General features: G+C 42.0%; 1 protein-coding gene and 1 pseudogene across 4 annotated transcripts in view; both read right to left on the reverse strand.

Annotated features, from left to right (window-relative positions):
• The window catches only part of TPR9 (Tetratricopeptide repeat (TPR)-like superfamily protein), a 109789-nt gene that overhangs the window by 16044 nt on the left and 74416 nt on the right, over positions 1 to 19329 (reverse strand). For all 4 annotated transcript variants that reach the window (XM_088947897.1, XM_088947898.1, XM_088947895.1 and 1 more), the window contains exons 7-8: positions 1708 to 2112; positions 1492 to 1626 (exon numbers count right to left, since the gene is read on the reverse strand). In XM_088947897.1, coding sequence (XP_088804023.1) covers positions 1492 to 1626; positions 1708 to 2112 — 540 coding nt within the window. The remainder of the gene's footprint in view (positions 1 to 1491; positions 1627 to 1707; positions 2113 to 19329) is intronic.
• Positions 12609 to 14540, reverse strand: LOC148853254 (NADH dehydrogenase [ubiquinone] flavoprotein 1, mitochondrial pseudogene; annotated as a pseudogene).

Here is a 19329-nt window from a genome sequence, read left to right on the forward strand (position 1 = left end):
GAGCTAGTTGATCAACCTAAAGGGAAGAAACTGGTTGGATGTAGATGGGTGTTTACTGTGAAGCATAATGCTAATGGTTCCATTGAAAGGTGTAAGGCCAGATTAGTTGCAAAGGGATTTACTCAGACATATGGCATAGACTACTTGGAGACTTTTGCACCAGTAGCAAAGATAACCATTATCAAAGTTTTATTATCTCTTGCAGCCAGTTACTCATGGCCTTTGTTTCAGATAAATGTTAAAAATGTCTTCCTCAATGGAGACTTGTAAGAAGAAGCTTACATGAAGTTGCCTCTTGAATTTTATAGTGTAGAAACAGGAAAGAAGGTTTGTCGGCTGAACAAAGCTCTATATGGACTAAAACAGTCTCCTAGAGCTTGGTTTGATAGATTCAAACAAGCTCTTGAGAAGTTTGGCTATGTGCAAGTCCAGTCAAATCACACTCTGTTTATTAAGAAAGTGGACTCTTCCTTAACACTGCTTGCTGTATATGTGGATGATATTGTAGTGATAGGGAGTGATATCCGTGAGATTGAGTCACTTAAGGAACTCCTTCATCAAGAGTTTGAGGTAAAAGACCTAGGAGAGCTACGATATTCTTGGGCATTGAGGTAAACATGGGATTTTTGTTTCCCAAAGAAAGCATGTTCTTGATTTGTTGGAAGAAACAGGGAAGCTGGGTGTTAAACCTGCTGACACGCCTATTGAACAAAATCACAAGATCAATGCAGAAGGTGGAGAACCCCTTGAAGATAAAGCTCTGTTCCAACGGTTGGTTGGAAAACTTCTCCATCTTTGTCTCACACGACTGGATATCAGTTATGAAGTTAGTGTTGTTAGTCAGTATATGCACTCTCCTAGAACTGTAGGTTAAGTTGTGGGTAATCAATGGACTGTGCTGGAGCTAGGCTTAACTGGGCCTCGGTTTGATCTAGTTGGGCCCTAACAACTTGCAAGTCAACTAGCATTTGTCCTATTCATGTTGATTTTCTACATGAAGTTTATGCTTTTCTTATGAAATTATGGATAATTATTAAGGAAATATGGTTCTGGAACCCAGGGAACTACCTTAGGATATATATTTTTTTACTTAAAAAAATCCATTGCCTAGGCAACAGTTAGGTGACTAGGTGACAAGGCGCCCCCCTGTTGCCTAGCCTTGCCTTGGCGCTTTGAAAACTATGATGGAGTCCATTCCTCTCCATGAACCTGGCAATCCAATGCAAACTGGCACACTAACTCTAAAATTAATAAACTACTAAAACAAAGGATGTCAAATCTGTGGACTCCAACTTAACAAACTTCTTCTATTGACCATAACGGACACACTACTTACTCAATCGACATGAAACTTAAACTCTAAACGCCCTAGGCTGGGGAAAGTCAACATATGGGACCCAGTGGTCAAATAGTTGATTTCAACTTTGACTTGATCCTACAGGTACATAAAAATGAAAAAGAAAGAAAGATTTAAGAGAGTGTCATGTATACCTGTGAAATAGAAGCCCCAGTCAAAGAAAACTCAAGACCATAAGACTGCTGAAGGCAGTAAGCCAGTATAATGGAGTAAATATGTGTTTCTAGTTTTCTTTCTAAAGTCATTTGTGCATAGTTATTTAAAAGCTCCTACAAGAAAAAAAGGGTGATTAGTTCCTATCATAAAATGACAAAATTGGGCAGGAAAATTAGCAAGGATCCAACAAATACCAAAGATTCAATGGTTTCAGAACCCCCCTTGGAATGACCTTTGTCAACTATAGACTTCACCAGAGCTCGACCAACCAAGACAATTTCACATGGTAATACTGCAGGCCAATGTGCACCTCCACACTCATGTCCATGTTCAAAGAAGTGGTCAGCATTTGCATCTACTAAAGCATATCCAGAATCAATGGCCAAAGTCTCAGCAATGTATCTTTCAAGATCAGGTGGCACACTTTTAGGAATAGAATAATTGTTTGCATTGCTTCCAGATGGTTTCCCCCCTGCTTTTGCTTGGCAGTGCTGGGAACAGTATAATGATATTGAGCATGATGTACAGGGAACCATATCTGCTGGTAGTTCACTCAAGCAGAAATGGCAATAATTGTCCCGGCAATGTTTTAACAAAATCTGCATATCACCACACAAAGTAACAATTGTCTATTAATTAACAAATACCTTAGACTTATTGTAAATAAGATCTAATAGCTGCAATTATACAGATGAATAGGGAAATGATAAAACTGTTGATTGCATATGCCAAGACAAAAATAATAACTTGAAAAGAAAAGTGGAGAGGGGGAAGAGTCTATCCACTATGACAGATGCACAAAAAGTGAAAATAGCAGAATTCTTAAAGATTATAAGACAAACCAACATTAACATCCAAAAAAAATGTTGATGACTAATCAATCAATCCCAAAAGAATTATCTTCCCTAAGAAAATAGCAGAAGTGGTGGGATATGTTGGGTAATACTGCTTTTAGTGAATAGAATGCAAATAAGAAATTGTCTAGTTTTCTAAATTTGTTGTTTATACTTCTTATTACCCAATGTTTACTGAACAAGTCCCACTATGGTACCAAAAGGTGTTGTACCTGAAAAACTTATATCCAATCAACTAGTATTTGTCCATATGGTAACCAATCAACTGGTATTCATCCAAATTCACATGGGTTTCTGATTAGTTAAAAATGTTCAGTTACCATACCTTTCTGGAACCATAGAAATTGCCTTGCTGAATATATATTCTTTTATGACTTCAAATTTAACTAATTTAGAACCCACTTTTATTTTCTAAGATATGTAACTATTTTTTTTTTTTTTTTTGATGAGCAACTAAGATATGAAACTCATTCACTTTCTAAGTTCTATTATTGTATCTACATTCATATTTATTAATGCATACTCTTTGTAGAGAACATTGATGTGGGCCCCACATATGTGGTACCACTCTGTCCGTAGGGTAGAATGTATCTAGTCACAGCTGTGGTTATTTTGTTGTTTTGTTATTTCTAGTTTCAGTTTTATATTGGTTGTTATCTAGTCACAGTTATGATGTAAACACCAAGGGCAGATATGTCCTTTCATGTAACTAGCATAACCTATATATATTAACTTAAAGTGGCGGCGGCAGAATGATTGACATTCTGTTCTTCTCCTCAAAATCTGTGTTCTATTGCGCCTCCATCACTCTTTCTTCTACATCTTCTTCACTTTCTCTTCTCATCGAACCTAAAATCTCTTAGTGATCAAGACTGAATAGCAGTCTTGAAAACCTACATGGTATCAGAGCCAAGTTAGGGTTTTTCATGTGAGTCTAATACCAGCCGACCACATGAGAATCTCCTAGGACTGAAAGCTGAAAAGGAGGAGTTCGCAGACTGATTCTTGGAGATCGCCAGAGGTACTAGCGGCTGTTGGAAACTTGCTAGGGTTGCAGAGTGTTGGTGGTCAGGAAGGACCAGAGAAGACTAGGGTTCAGGTAACCCTAGAAGGCAGCGAACTATTTTTTCCTTGTAAGTTGTTACTTTTTAATAGAAGTTCTTTCAGAGAAGATAGGTTGGACCTATCTGGAGGGGAAGGCCGAACCATTCTAGCTCTTCCTCTCTTCGATTTCCTAGGGTTTTACATCAAACCCTGGACCGAACTGTGTTCCTTTCTACTCTAGGGTTTGAAAGTGATCTGCGGCAAGCTCTAGTGGTTGACTGAACTCTGTGATCTACCTAGAGCTACTCTTAAGTTGATTGGTAGATCCGATCAGATTCTAGGGTTTCTTATTAACCCTACTGCAAGCTCATCTATACAGTTTGGACTGTGCGACTGAATTGCTTCCTTTCAGGACTGATTAAAACCCTACTGAAAGCTCATCTATATAGTTTGGACTGTGCAACTGAATTGCTTCCTTTCAGGACTGATTAAAACCCTAACTTTCCCTAGCATATCAGTTTTGTTTTAAAGCTGTTCTCAGAGTTCTAAGGGGGTTAGAGATCTACGGACAGCTACTGCTGTGTTGGCTAGTTGGTTTCAGATCAGAATTACTTCGGTTTTGTGCACATACACTGAGAATACAGATCAGGCCTATACTGTTTTGATTGTGATTGGTGATTCAAGTACTGTTTTGAGACTTGACAGAAATGGAGTCTAAAATTCAGGCAGAAGGCAGTCTTGGGAACATCAGTTATGGTGGTATTTCTGAGATGGGTGGTCAGATTACGACCGTAAAGTTTGATGGATCAAACTATTTGGAATGGGCCCAATCAGCCATGATGGCTATTGGTGGAAGAGGTAAATTAGGGTACCTCCTGCGAGATATGAAAGAACCTTCCAAGGGAGACCCGACATATACCAAGTGGATGCAAGAAAACTACTTGGTAATGACATGGCTGTGTAATTCTATGCAGCCTCATATTAGCCGGAATTATTTGTGGGCAAAAACAGCTAAGGAGATATGGGATGTTATGAAAGAAACTTACTCCCAACCCCTTAATGTTGCCAGAGCATATGAATTGAAATGTGAAGTGAACACCCTTAAACAAGGAGAGAAACCGGTATCGGTCTACTTCTCTACCTTGAAGTCCTTGTGGCATGAGATTGATCACTTAGAGACTCTTGAGTGGGAGAGTCCCAAAGATGCTCAGACCGATAGAAAGCACATCGAGACAAACAGAGTGTTTGAGTTCCTGGCGGGACTGAATTCAGAATATCATATTGTGAGGCAGCAGATTTTGACTAGAGACAATGTGACTCTCTCTCAGGCTTACTCATTTGTACATAGTGAAGAAACCAGAAGGAAGGTTATGATGCAACCCATATCAGCCTTTGTAGCGGCTACACCCAAATCAGGGGGTGATTCAGAGAAGGACAGGAGGAAGGAAGACAAGAAGGATGTAGTATGTGAACATTGTAAGAAACCCAAACATACAAAAGAGACATGTTGGAAACTGCATCCCCACTTGGTTCCTGTGAAGTTAAGAAACAAGAAGGGCACTGCTCATGTAGCCATGAACACTGATTCAGCATCCTCATCTGGCACAAAAGGAACATCTTTGGGGACCTTAGCTGCAGTTCGGGCTGCCCTAATACAGCTAGAAAAGGAGGTTGGAAGTTCAGCTCAGCCACCGCAGCCTCCATCAGCCCCTGTCACATCTGCCTTCGCCCATTCAGGTACTCGAGCTTTAGCCTATCATGCCTCAGCTCCAGGTACTACTGAACCTTGTTGGGTAATAGACTAAGGTGCATCTGATCACATGACTAGCTTGCCTTCACTGTTTACTACTTACCATTTGTCTTCTGGTAGGGATAAGGTATCTATTGCTGATGGCTCCTTGGTTCCTATTTCTGGGAAGGGTGACATCAATCTTTCAGATACTATCTCCCTATCATCTGTTTTGCATGTTCCTAAGCTTGATACTAAGCTTGATACTAACCTTCTTTCAGTCAGTAGTATTACCAAGCATATGAACTGCTCAGTAACCTTCTTCCCTGACCGATGTGTTTTTCAGGACTTGGAGACGCAGAAGGTGATTGGGACTGGCTGTGAGACGAATGGGATCTATCTGCTCGGGGAGCGGTTTCGTCAGGGAGAGTCAGTAGAGAAGTTGTCTTTTGTTTCTAAGAGTGTGAGTCCGGTTATGCATTGGCATAACCGATTAGGTCATTTGTCCTTTCGATCTTTACAGAGTTTGTTTCCTACTTTATTTGAGTCTATTGAGTTGTCTCAGCTACAGTGTGAAAGTTGTGAGTTTGCTAAGCATTGTAGAAAGCCTTATTTATTGAGTAATAAAAGGAGTGATAATTCTTTTGATATTGTGCATATTGACGTTTGGGGGCCTTATCATATCCTTTCCATGGGTGGGTATAGATATTTTTTGTTATTTGTTGATGACCATACCCGCTTTTCTTGGGTTTATCTCATGCGTTCACGAGATGAAGTACCTTCCCTGACCCAAAATTTTCACCAAATGATCCTAACCCAGTTTGATGCCAAGATCAAAGTTCTCCGATCTGATAACGCAAAGGAATACTTTGCTAAATCATTGACATCTTATCTTCTTCATCATGGGGTTATCCACCAGAGCTCTTGCCCTCATACACCTCAGCAGAATGGAGTTGCCGAGAGGAAGAATAGGCACATTTTGGAAGTGGCTAGAAGCCTCATGTTTACTTCTAATGTCCCTATTCGCTTCTGGGGGGACGCTATCCTCACGGCGGTATACCTTATTAATCGGGTCCCTTCTAGGGTCCTTGATATGCGATCTCCTTTTTCGCTTCTACACCCACGTGAGGACTTGTTTTCTATTCCCCTTAAGACATTCGGTTGCACTTGCTTTGTTCAGCTTCTCGGACCCCATCCCTCCAAGTTCAAACCCAAAGCCTCCAAATGCATCTTCCTTGGTTATGCACAAACTCAAAAGGGTTATTGCTGTTATGATCCTGTCTCCGGGAGGAAGTTTGTCTCCATGGATGTCACTTTCTTTGAGGGGACACCCTATTATCCTCGGGTTGCCCCTCAGGGGGAGAGTAGTGAGAGTGGGGGTTTGAGTTCTTGTCTTCAGGGGGAGAGCAGTGAGAGTGGGGCAGTTCCTTTACCTATTCCATTGGGTGATGAGAACTGCAATGGTGAGGGTGGTCAGAGGGATCAGGAGTTGAGGGAAAGCTACAATGGTGAGGGTGGTCAAAGGGATCAGGAGTTGAGGGTTTATCACAGGTGGTGCAGGCAGGTTGATCCTGATCATCAGCAGTCCAGACCAGCTCCAATCTCATCTATAGCTCCAGGTCCAGATACTTCAGTCCTAGAGCCCACAGAGACTTCCCCTACAGATGATCTTGACCTTCCAATTGCAGTCCGTAAAGGGAAACGACATTGTACCACATCCACAGCCCACTGTATTTCCCATTTTTTATCCTATGATCGCCTATCTCCTACCTACAAGTCCTACCTTAGCTCCATTTCCAATGTCCCTATTCCAAGAACAGTGCAAGAAGCCCTATCCGTCCCTGAATGGAAAGATGCAATGCAAGTTAAGATGGATGCTCTGTTGAAGAACAACACCTGGGAGGTAGTTGATTTGCCAAAAGGAAAGAAACCAGTTGGGTGCAGATAGGTATTTACGGTGAAGCATAATGCAGATGGATCTATTGAGAGGTATAAAGCTCGGTTAGTTGCAAGAGGGTTTACACAGACTTATGGCATAGATTACTTGGAGACATTTGCACCGGTAGCCAAGATGACTACTATTCGAGTTCTCTTGTCCCTTGCAGCAAGTCACACTTGGCCTTTATACCAAATGAACATGAAAAATGCCTTCCTGAATGGAGATCTGCAGGAAGAAGTTTACATGCGTTTGCCTCCTGGCTTCTATGATGCAGAAGTAGGTAAGAAGGTCTGCCGACTCAACAAGGCTTTGTATGGTTTGAAACAGTCACCTAGGGCTTGGTTCGATAGATTCAGACTAGCACTTGTGAAGTTTGGATATGTACAGGCCCAGTCAGATCATACCCTATTCATCAAGAGGGTGGAGTCCTCTTTGACACTGTTGGCAGTATATGTTGATGATATTATGGTCACAGGGAATGATAGCCATGAGATTGAGTCTCTTAAATAGCTTCTTCACCAAGAATTTGAGGTGAAGGACCTTGGTGTACTCCGGTATTTTTTGGGTATTGAGGTTGCTAGATCCAAACAGGGGATCTTTATATCTCAGAGGAAATATGTCCTAGACCTGTTGGCAGAAACTAGAAAGTTAGGTGTTAAGCCTGCAGATACACCAATTGAACAGAATCACAGGATTAGTGCCGAGAGTGGGGAGCTTCTTGAAGACAAAGTTATGTTCCAGCAACTGGTAGGAAAGCTCCTATATCTCTGCCTCACTCGGCCAGATATTACTTATGCTGTTAGTGTTGTCAGCCAGTACATGCATTCTCCTAGAACCACACATCTTCTTGCGGCAGAAAGAATCTTAGCCTACTTGAAGAGATGCCCAGGTAGGGGTATACTTTTCAAGAACAACAATCACATGAAGGTGGAGGTTTATACTGATGCAGATTGGGCCGGGAGTGTTGATGACAGAAGGTCTACCTCGGGATATTGTGCCCTTGTGGGAGGAAACCTTGTCTCCTGGAGAAGTAAGAAACAAAGTGTGGTCTCCCGGTCAAGTGCTGAAGCAGAATACAGGTCCATGGCCAATGGAGTGGCTGAAATCCTATGGCTAAGATCTCTACTTGAGGAGTTGGGTATTGAGTATGAGAAACCCCTGATGCTGTACTGTGATAATCAAGCCGCCATTAATATAGCACATAATCTAGTACAGCATGACAGAACCAAACACATTGAAGTTGACCGCCATTTTGTGCGAGAGAGGGTCTCATCTCAAGAAGTATGCCTCCCTTACATCACATCCAGTATGCAACTAGCCGACATTCTTACTAAAGCCGTATCAAGAAAGAAGCTAGAGGCGGATCTATCCAAGTTGGGAATGATGAACATATACTCCCAACTTGAGGGGGAGTGTAGAGAACATTGATGTGGGCCCCACAGCTGTGGTACCACTCTGTCCGTAGGGTAGAATGTATCTAGTCACAGCTGTGGTTATTTTGTTGTTTTGTTATTTCTAGTTTCAGTTTTATATTGGTTGTTATCTAGTCACAGTTATGATGTAAACACCAAGGGCAGATATGTCCTTTCATGTAACTAGCATAACCTATATATATTAACTTAAAGTGGCGGCAGAAGAATGATTGACATTCTGTTCTTCTCCTCAAAATCTGTGTTCTATTGCTCTTCCATCACTCTTTCTTCTACATCTTCTTCACTTTCTCTTCTCATCGAACCTAAAATCTCTTAGTGATCAAGACTGAATAGCAGTCTTGAAAACCTACACTCTTCATAATATAGCTTTTATTTTTACCCTTTGTTTATATGTATTACATTTTTTGGGTTTGGGGATTATTCAATATCAGGGGAAAATATGCTTTTTTACTGTATTGTATTACATTCATATATAACCTGATGAGGTGGGGCATGTCCTCCAAGACAGATTCTTCTTCTTCGAACACATTTAAGGTGGTAAAAGGGAAGTTCTGAAGATCTAGCAGAGCTGACACATCTTTCAAAGTGATAGTAGTGCCACTACTCATACAGATAGAATCAGCAGCAGTATGATTGATTCTTGTCTGAAAACCCTAGATTCTAGTGAAAGATGAATTTAGGATGATTTTCATGTAGGCTTCAAGGTGGAATGAAGAGGTTTGAAATGAGTTATAGATTTTATAGTGGACAACTCAAAAGATTCCAGATTTGGTTTTCTAATTGCTGCGGTCTAATGGTGGATGATCTATGAAAAGGAATCTGATAAGATTGAGCTTCTTCGAGGGAGCTCTGCCTCCTGAAATGGATTACACAGAGAAAGAGAAGAAAGAATTGGGAGGGAAGAAGAAGAAAACTGGAGGGAAAACTCAGATCTGTCTCTTCTCTTCTCACAATGGAATATTTATACACTCAATTATAACTAACTCCAATATGACCCATAAACCCATAACGGATCAGTGCTGACGTGGTCTTTGAGTGTAGACATATCTGAATGGAGGAATGAAGCTCATGGCTTTCCTGTAGCTGGCTGACTGTGTCTTTCTCTTCCTCTGGCACCCTGGGCCTGGGCCGAAGCATTGGTGTTGGGCGGAGCCTTATCAACTCTCTCCCCCTTGAGACAAGCCTTGCCCTCAAGGTTTATGAGGGAACTGCTGCAGGAGTTTGGCAAAGTCCTCCCATGTATGAGGGAACTGCTACAGGAGTTTGGCAAAGTCCTCCCATGTGGCACCATCTTGGCCTCTTGGGGCAGATTGCTCCAAACACCAGAACTTTCTTCCTTATTGTTGTTAGATTTAAATTTTTTACTTCTGCTGTTAGAATACTGTCAGCCTAGGCTGCTGTCAGCATGTTCTTTTCTTTATTTTTAGGGTGTGCTGCCAGGGACCTACTTGTAATTTCTTTATATCTTATTTGTTACATCACATTAACATAAAATAGAAGCTGGGAGCCACCAGCACTTATCTTTTGACTCTCACATTTTTTTCTTCCTCTTCTCTTCTCTCCTCTCTCTTCTTCCTCTTTTCTTGTAAGAGAACATGGTGTCAAAGCACAACTCTGGGCAATAGGAGTTGTTTTTTTCCACTGAATTGTATCCATTCAACCCAGGCGTCAGATTTCTTGGACTGTGAAGACAAAAAAAAAAAAAACCTAATTGGACTGATCAAAACTATTTTTTGTTGCTTCTTCTGGGTTCTTCCTTGGTCGTAGCACCAAGGTAACCCTAGTAGGAGGAGGCCGATGCTGTGAAGCTTCCTTATTTTCCTTTGGCTGATGCTGTGAGGGCTTAGTTGTGATTTTTTCATCTTCGTACAGGTTCTGTACAGGGGTGTGTGATCCTTTGTCACAGGTATGTACTGTGTTTAAATTGGTGTGCGAAGTGTGGAGATTACAACAGTATTCTCCTTATTTCTGGACTGTTTCTGGACTGTTTAGCTGCTGCCAGTAGCTCTTCAGTATTGTGTACCTATTTTCAGAAGCAGTGTGTGGGGTTCTGTGCCCTAATTGTGACTGTTAGAAGTAGTACTGGTGTGAGGACTGGTCTTGTGCACCTGCAGTTTTGTTTTTGACTTGTAGACCTGCCTTTGAAAATGGCCAACGATGATTCTGCTTCATCTGGGGTTACATCAACCCATAATACAGCAGGTATGGGGACTGAAAGTATGATGTTTCCTATGCCAATTACTCCTTCAAATAGTCTGAACTACCTGGAGTGGGTCAAAGGTGTAAAACTTTATATAACAGCAAGGAGAAAAGCTTGTTACATAAATGTAAGGGTGAAAGAACCCAAGAGTGGGACTGCTGAACATGATCGGTGGGACCAAGCAAATAGTATGGTGATGTCCTAGCATCTTGCAGCCATGGAATCTGATGTGAAGAAGAACTTTATGTGGGCAGACACTGCAAATGAGATATGGGAACGGGCCAAAACCACCTATTTTGAGCAAAGGCACTATGCTAGATCTACCAATTACAAACTGAATCATCAACCTGTAAATAAGGAAACAGTAGCTTATCAGCCTATTATTCAGCCCTTACCTCAGTATGGAAGGAATTGGACCACTAACAGGCTATAGAATGGAAATATGATGATGATGCTAAAGCCTATAAGAAGCTGGTGTCTCAACAACAGGTTTTTGCCTTCTTGTTGGGACTAAACCCCATATATGAACCCCTTAGAGTTAAGATTTTAGGAAGTAAAGAGTTGCCTTCAGTTCAAGAGGCATATGCCCTTGTTCAGTCTGAGGAAAGTAGGCGGAGTGTGATGGTTGCAACTAAGGGGGAGAAACAGGTAGCATTAGCTGCAATGGGTGGAAATAATATGGGAAAGAAAAATGACTCCAGAAAATCTGATGAAAAGGATAAGTTGTTTTGCACCCACTGTCGTCATTCAAGACATACACATGATACATGTTGGGAGTTCCATGGGAGACCAAAGTGGGCTGTAAAGAACCAAGAACAGGGTAAGGTACATGGTCAGAAGAAGCCTAATACAGCACACAATGCAGCAAATGTGGTAACCCAAGAAACTCAATCTGCTGGGGTACCAACTGATACTACTAGGGAGCACTCCATTGGTTTTGACCCCAAGGAAGACATTATGAACTCCTTCCGTAGTCACTTGGAATCATATGGTAGGGCCTTGCGCCAGATGGACAGTTCAGCTACTGGTAACCCTTCTACTTCATTTGTGTCTATATCAGGTAATGCAGCTTCTACCTTCCATGTCTCCACTGCCACTGATTCCCCTTGGATCATTGACTCAGGGGGCTTAATCACATGACTGATAAGCCAAACCTATTCCAGTCTTGTAACCTTTTGTTAGGAAGGGATAAGGTGAGACTTGCAGATGGATCATTTTCCTCCATTGCAGGCCAAGGATCAATATCCCTTCCTCATGAACTTAACCTGAATAATATTTTGCATGTCCCTCAGCTTCCCATCAACCTTCTTTCTATTAGTAGTATTACAAACTCATTAAATTGCAATATAACATTTTTTCCTGATTCATGTATTTGATAAGACCCAGAAACTTGACACACAAATCTTAGACAAACAGCAGAATTCACAAAACTAGAACATCAACAAAGGAATTGGTATTCATTCAGAAGAAAAGAACATTAACAGTTGGTCGGTTCTTCGAGAGACTGTCGGCTCTCCCAATCACTCACAGTATTCTTCACTCAAAAAAAGCCTCCCTCCCCCATCCCCCAAAGCCCCTTCTTATACTCTTCTTACAGCATAACTGACTCCCTCAATAAATGCCCAGTTGGCCAAGTTATAAATGCCCACACTCTTCTTATTCCTAACTGACATAGCTATAAATGCCTCAAGACTCTCCTTATTCCCTCCAGCCATAATTCCCCCATGTTCAATTATTTCCCCCCTTAGCTGAAAGCTGACCTTTCCCCTTCCTGGCATACGTAAGGTTAATGGGGGCCTATCATTACCCGCCACCCAAAGTCTAACCTTGTCCTCAAGGTTAAAATGAGGAAATTGGTCTCGAAGCAAGCCAAAAGGCTCCCAAGAATCTTCAAAATCAGGTAGGCCCTGCCAATGAATAAGCACTTCCAACCCAATAACTCCAGGCATAGTGGATGGACGCACACCGCGCACTGATATGTCCTTGCACAAGCCAAGCAGAAACGTCGCCCAATGCTCAGATGGTGTGTCTGCTTTGTCACCTCTTGAAGCATGTCTATTTCCTCCAGCTTCACGTTTCCTTCCTTCAGCCTCTCCATGATCATCCACAACCATCTTGTTCCCTCCCTGCATGGTGTGCACTGCCCACGACTTTCATGCTTATAGAAGTAAGAGAGCCTAGCAATTGCCTCCACAATATCAGTTGACTTGTCCATCACAATTACAACAGTTGTCCCTAAACCCGTTTGGACAGCTTTGAGTGCATCATAATCCATCAACACATCATCACATATGTGCTTTGGAATCAGTGGATCAGAAAGAACCCCCCCTGGTATCACCGTAAGAAAATTATCCCATCCACCTCTAACTCCTCCACAGTGCCTCTCTATCAGTTCCTTCAATGGAATACTCATCTCCCCTTCAACTGTACAAGGCTTATTCACGTGGCCTGAGACACAGAATAGCTTTGTCCCAGAATTGTTCTTCCTGCCAAAACTAGCAAACCATTCAGGACCACGCCTTAAAATGGTGGGGGAAACAACCACAATTTCAACATTTGTAACAGTTGTTGGGCATCCATATAGCCCTGCATTAGCTGGAAAAGGAGGCTTCAACCTTGGTTTTCCTTGTTTTCCTTCAAGGCTTTCCAACAACGCCGTCTCTTCTCCACAAATGTAAGCATCAGCTCCATAGTGGATATGAACATCATATCCAGATCCACATGCATTTTTTCCCAAAAGTCCAGCTTGATAAGCTTCCCTCCTTGCCTTCTCAAGGTTTTTCCGCTCATTTACATACTCTCCCCTTATGTAGATATAAGCAGTAGTGGCCTGCATACCAACCCCTGCAATCAGGCAATCCTCTAGTAGTTTATGTGGGTCATGGCGCATAATTTCTCCGTCCTTACATGTTCCTGGCTCACTCTCATCAGCATTGACAACAAGATAAGAAGGATGGCCATCAGATACTTTTGGCATGAAAGACCACTTCAGGCCAGATGGAAAACCAGCTCCACCACGGCCTTGAAGACTAGATTTCTTCATTTCATTGACAATCCAATCAGAGCCCTTAGGTACCAAGTCTTTGGTTCTATACCAGTCACCCCACTTCATGGCACCGTTCAGGAAAGGGTCGTGCAACCCATTAACAAATGCTGCTTCAAGGACTGATTCTGGCAGGTCACATAAGGGGGTGGAGAGCACCTCGAATTGGTGACGATATTCCTTAACAGTAGTGGATTGACGTAATGATAGAAGCTGCTCCTGCAAGTTTCCCTCCTGAGTTGATCGAAAACATTCAAGGAGGAGTTCCTTGAATTCTACCCAACTACGAAAAGGTCGCCGACCATCCTCCCAATAATACCATGCAAATGCATCACCCTCTAAATAGACAACTGCAACTCGTAGACGCTCTGTCGGAAGCATCTATTAATCTCAAAATAGTGCTCCGCACGAAAAAACCAGCCGTCTGGATTTTCCCCATCAAAATTAGGTAACTCCAACTTCCGAGGAAGTGAATCAGGAGTATGTTCCGGCACCGGCATCGAGGTAGATGTTGAAAATGCCGCACTCTTCACTTTGTCAGCCGCACAACTCGATGCGACTAAAGGAGGAGCAATGTTAGTCGTAGACAAAGGAGCTGAATAGGCTTGTTGCTGAAGCAACAGATCAAAACGTCTCACCAGATCTTGAACGCTTCCTTCTAGAGACGAGATCATCGAAAGTCCAGCTGTTATCTCATCACGTAAGCCATCCACTTCAGAATGCAGAGAAGTCAAGCGTTCTTCGAAACCCTCCACCTGCGATGCCACTTCCTTAGCTGTCACCATGGCCGAGGAAAGACACGCTCTGATACCACTGATAAGACCCAGAAACTTGGCACACAAATCTCAGACACACAACAGAATTCACACAACTAGAACATCAACAAAGGAACTGGTATTCATTCAGAAGAAAAGAAGAACATTAACAGTTGGTCGGTTCTTCGAGAGACCGTCGGCTCTCCCAATCACTCACAGTATTCTTCACTCAAAAGAAACGTCCCTCCCCCATCCCCCAAAGCCCCTTTTTATACTCTTCTTACAACATAACTGACTCCCTCAATAAATGCCCAGTTGGCCAAGTTATAAATGCTCACTCTTCTTATTCCTAACTGACATAACTATAAATGCCTCAAGACTCTCCTTATTCCCTCCAGCCATAATTGCCCCCATGTTCAATTATTTCCCCCCTTAGCCAAAAGCTGACCTTTCCTCTTCCTGGCATACATAAGGTTAATTGGGGGCCTATTAGTATTTTTCAAGATCTAACTTTTGGGAGGACGATTGATAGAGGAAGCTTAGTGGATGGTCTCTACACTCTCGACAATAAGGCTGGTTTTTCGGTGTCATCCTCAGAGTCGCATAGTTAGTCAGATAATGGTCAACTTTTTTTTTTGTGGCATAATCGGTTAGGTCATGTGTTTTCTGAAATAATAGTCTTTGTTTCCTTTTTTACTTAAGTCCTATTCAGTGATAGTTGAGCAAGCAATATAGAACAATATTTCCTTCAAGTAATAAAAGATCAAGTTTCCCTTTCCATATTGGGTATTCTGATGTGTGGGGGCCTACTACCATAACTTCAAAGGGAGGGTATAAGTACTTATCACATTGATTGATGATTTCTCTTGCTATACATGGGTATTTCCCATGCGTAGTAGAGATGAAGTCCACAAAATCGTAAGAGATTTCCAAAGGATGGTGTTTACACAGTTTCATGTTGAAATTCAGATTTTTCAATCCGATAATGCGAAGGAATATTTTCATGGTGAGCTAAATGAGTTCTTTGCTTCCCATGGATCCATTAATAGGAGCTCGTGTGCAAGAGAACCACAACAAAACAATGTTGCAGAAAGAAAGAATAGACACCACCTTAAGGTAGCCCGAGGGATGATGTTACATAAGAATGTTCCCAAACGATTTTGGGTTGATGTTGTACTTGCTGCTGCTTATGTCATAAACTGCATGCCTCTAGAGTGTTAAAATACAAGGCCCCTCATCAGTTATTGTTTCCTCAGTCTCCTTTATTTTCCATTCCCACGAGGGTGTTTGGTTGTCATGCTTTTGTCCATGACTTATCCCCGTCCCATGGTAAGTTGGATCCTCAGTCTATTCCATGTGTCTTTTTGGGGTACCCCTCCTCGCAAAAGGGTTACCGATGCTTTGATCTTGTTGGTCATAAGTTCTTTGTCTCCATGGATGTCTCATTTTTTGAGTATGGACCATTCTTCCCTACTTCTCCTCAGGGGGAGAGTAATGTGGAAGAGGAGAAGTAGCTCCAAGTTTGTCAAGTCTCCCTTCCTTCTATTCAGGATCCCACTCCTTTTCGTGTCTTCCAACGTAAACGCCGTAGAGATCAGCAATGTGACAAAGATGTGGAGCCACCAAACAATGAGCAACCAACACTATCTAATTCCTAGGAGGTAAGTCCAACACATGTTGATCCCCTAGCTCCCATTTCGGTTGTGGATGATCTTGACATTCCTATTACTCATAGAAAGGGGGTCAGGTCATGCACTATTAAACACCCCATTACCCAATATGTTTCCTATGACCACATTTCCTCCTCTCACCGTGCCTTCCTATCTATAGTTGATAGTATTGCCATACCCAAAAACCTGGCAAAGGCTTTAAAATATTCTGAATGGACAGATGCTATGAAGGAGGAGTGCCCTCCATAAAAATCAAACATGCGAGTTGGTGGATCTTCCAACAGGGAAAGACCCAGTGGGGTGTAAGTGGGTGTTTACAATGAAACACAAGGTAGACGGGATAGTTGAAAGATACAAAGCAAGGCTGGTAGCTAAAGGGTACACCCAAGTTTATGGGGTTGACTATGACATTTGCTCCAGTAGCTAAGATGAATTCAATACGGGTTCTTCCATCACTGGCTGCAAACTTTGACTAGAAATTGCATCAACTGGATATAAAGAATGCCTTTTTTAAATGGTGATTTGGAGGAGGAGGTTTACATGATTCAAATCCTAGGTTTCTGTGCCAAAGGAAGTGAAAGTAAGGTGTGCAAACTAAGAAAGTCCCTCTATGGTCTAAAACATTCTTCTAGAGCATGGTTCAGTAAATTTCATATGGCGGTTCAACAAGTACGGTTCAAGCAATGTCAGTCTAATCACACTCTCTTTGTGAAGAGATGTCAAGAACAAGTGGCTATGCTGATAATGTACGTAGATGATATCATCATTACAGGAAATTGGAGCACAAAAATACAAAAATTGAAGGAATTCCTAGCCTCTCAATTTGAAGTGAAAGATATGGGTCCCCTAAGTACTTTCTTGGAATTGAGGTTGCCCGCTCAAAAAGGGGCATATTCATTTCTCAGAGGGAGTATATCCTAGATCTATTACAGGATACAAGCAAGTTAGGTGTAAAACCAGTAGATACCCCTATGGATGTTGACAATAAACTAGGAAATTGTGATGGTGAACCACTAAAAGATGTGAAACAGTTTTAAAGATTAGTGGGAAGGTTGCTTTATTTGTCCATGACACATCTTGACATTGCTTACTCAGTTGGGGTCCTAAACCAATTCATGCATTCCCCTAAGAGACCACACATGGAGGCAACGGAGAGGATTCTTAGGTATTTGAAGAAGTATCTAGGAACACAGTTTCTATTCAGCAAACATAATCATCTTAAAGTGGAAGTCTGCACAGATGCTGACTGGGCAAGTGCTGTGGATGAAAGAAAGTCCACAAGTGGGTACTGTACATTTGTATGAGGAAATCTAGTGACATGGAGAAGTAAGAAACAAAGTGTAGTGGCAAGGTCAAGTGAAGCGGAGTATAGAGCTATGGCACATGGGGTGGCCGAAGTTCTTTGGTTGAAGAACATTTTAGGGGAACTTGGGGTTATTGTCCACAATCCTATGTCCCTCTACTGTGACAATAAGGCAGTCATTAACATTGCTAGTAATCTAGTCCTACATGATAGGACCAAGCACATTGACGTGGACAAGCACTTCATAAGAGAAAAATTGGAAAAGAGAGAAATTTGTACTCCTTATGTCAAATCCAAGGAGCAACTTGCTGATATTCTCACAAAAGGACTTCCACACCAGCAGCACAATGAACTGTGTGACAAGTTGGGCATGATAGATATATTCAACCCAACTTGAGGGGGAGTGTTGTTAGATTTAAGTTTTTTACTTCTGCTGTTAGAATGTTGTCAGACTAGGCTGCTGTCAACATGTTATTTTCTTTATTTTTAGGGTGTGCCGCTAGAGACCTACTTGTAATTTCTTTACATCTTATTTGTTACATCACATTAATATAAAATAGAAGCTGCATGCCGCCAGCACTGATCTTTTGACTGTCACATTTTTTCTTCCTCTTCTCTTCTCTCTTCTTCCTCTTTTCTTGTAAGAGAACAGTTATCTTATTACCCACCTGAACCCAACACAGGTCCATAATCACAAGTGGCTCCGCCACCAATTCCCTTTCATCTCTGAATTGAGGTAAGGTGGAACTAGCAACAGCAGAGCTGGGAAAGCATGGCTTGAGCAATGATACATGAAAGGTTAGTGTAGCTTGGAGCCAGGAGGAAGGTCAAACTGGTAAAGCTACTTGGCCCACTCTTTCTATTACCCAAAAGGGTCCAAAGTAACAGAGAGAGAGTTTATACCAAGCTCTCTGGACCAGAAAAGACTGGTGTAAGGCTGGAGTTTCAAATATACCAGATCACCAACTGCATATTCTACATCTTGATGCTTCTTATCATAAATTGACTACATTTGTTGTTGTGCCTTTTGCAGGTGCAGCTTGAGAGGGGATGTCATCTCAAGCTAATAACTGAGCATCTACTTCAGCCATAGCTTGAGATCCCTTCTTACAAGGCAAGAGACCTAGGGCATCTCATCCATAAGCAATGTGGAGTGGAGTAGTTCCTATAGAGACATGGTATGATGTGCTGTACCAATACTTGGCCCAAGGAAGCCATTGCACCAATTCCTTAGGCTTGTCTTCCACAAAGCACCAAAAATAGGTTTCTAAGCACCTACTGACAACCTGTGATTGCCCATCTATTTGAGGATGGTAACTTGTTGAATGAAGAAGATCCATCCCTTGGACTGTTAAGTATGCTTCCCAGAACCTGCTCATAAACAGTGCCACAGTGGGTCACAATTTGTAACAATAGTGGTGGGTGTGCCATGCAGTTTAACTACTGATCCACGACCATTAACACTACTGATTTACCAGCTGATTTGGGCAATCATGAAATAAAATCCATAGTTACTTCCTCCCAAATCCCTTTGGAAATGGGTAGAGGTTGCAATAGCCCTGCTAGAGACTGTAAGGTATTTTTGCTGTTGGCAGGTGTGGCAAGATGCAACATAGCCTTGCACCCTCAATTTCATATCTAGCCAATAATAATGAGAAGCAAGGTGCCTGTAGGTACGTAAGGTTCCAGAGTAACCTCCAATGGCAGAACCATGAAACAACTTGAGAAGTTGTTGGTAATAGGCCAAATTCTGGACTAGAATGAGTCAAGGTTGATATGGGGGAATTCATGTTGTAACTTCTCATATGATAACCAAATTTATGCAAGATTGCCTAGCCAGAGAGGC

This window comes from Nelumbo lutea, chromosome 5 (genome assembly GCF_056320005.1).
Source record: "Nelumbo lutea isolate HS-2025 chromosome 5, American lotus-T2T, whole genome shotgun sequence".
In the NCBI taxonomy this organism is placed as follows: Eukaryota; Viridiplantae; Streptophyta; class Magnoliopsida; order Proteales; family Nelumbonaceae; genus Nelumbo; species Nelumbo lutea.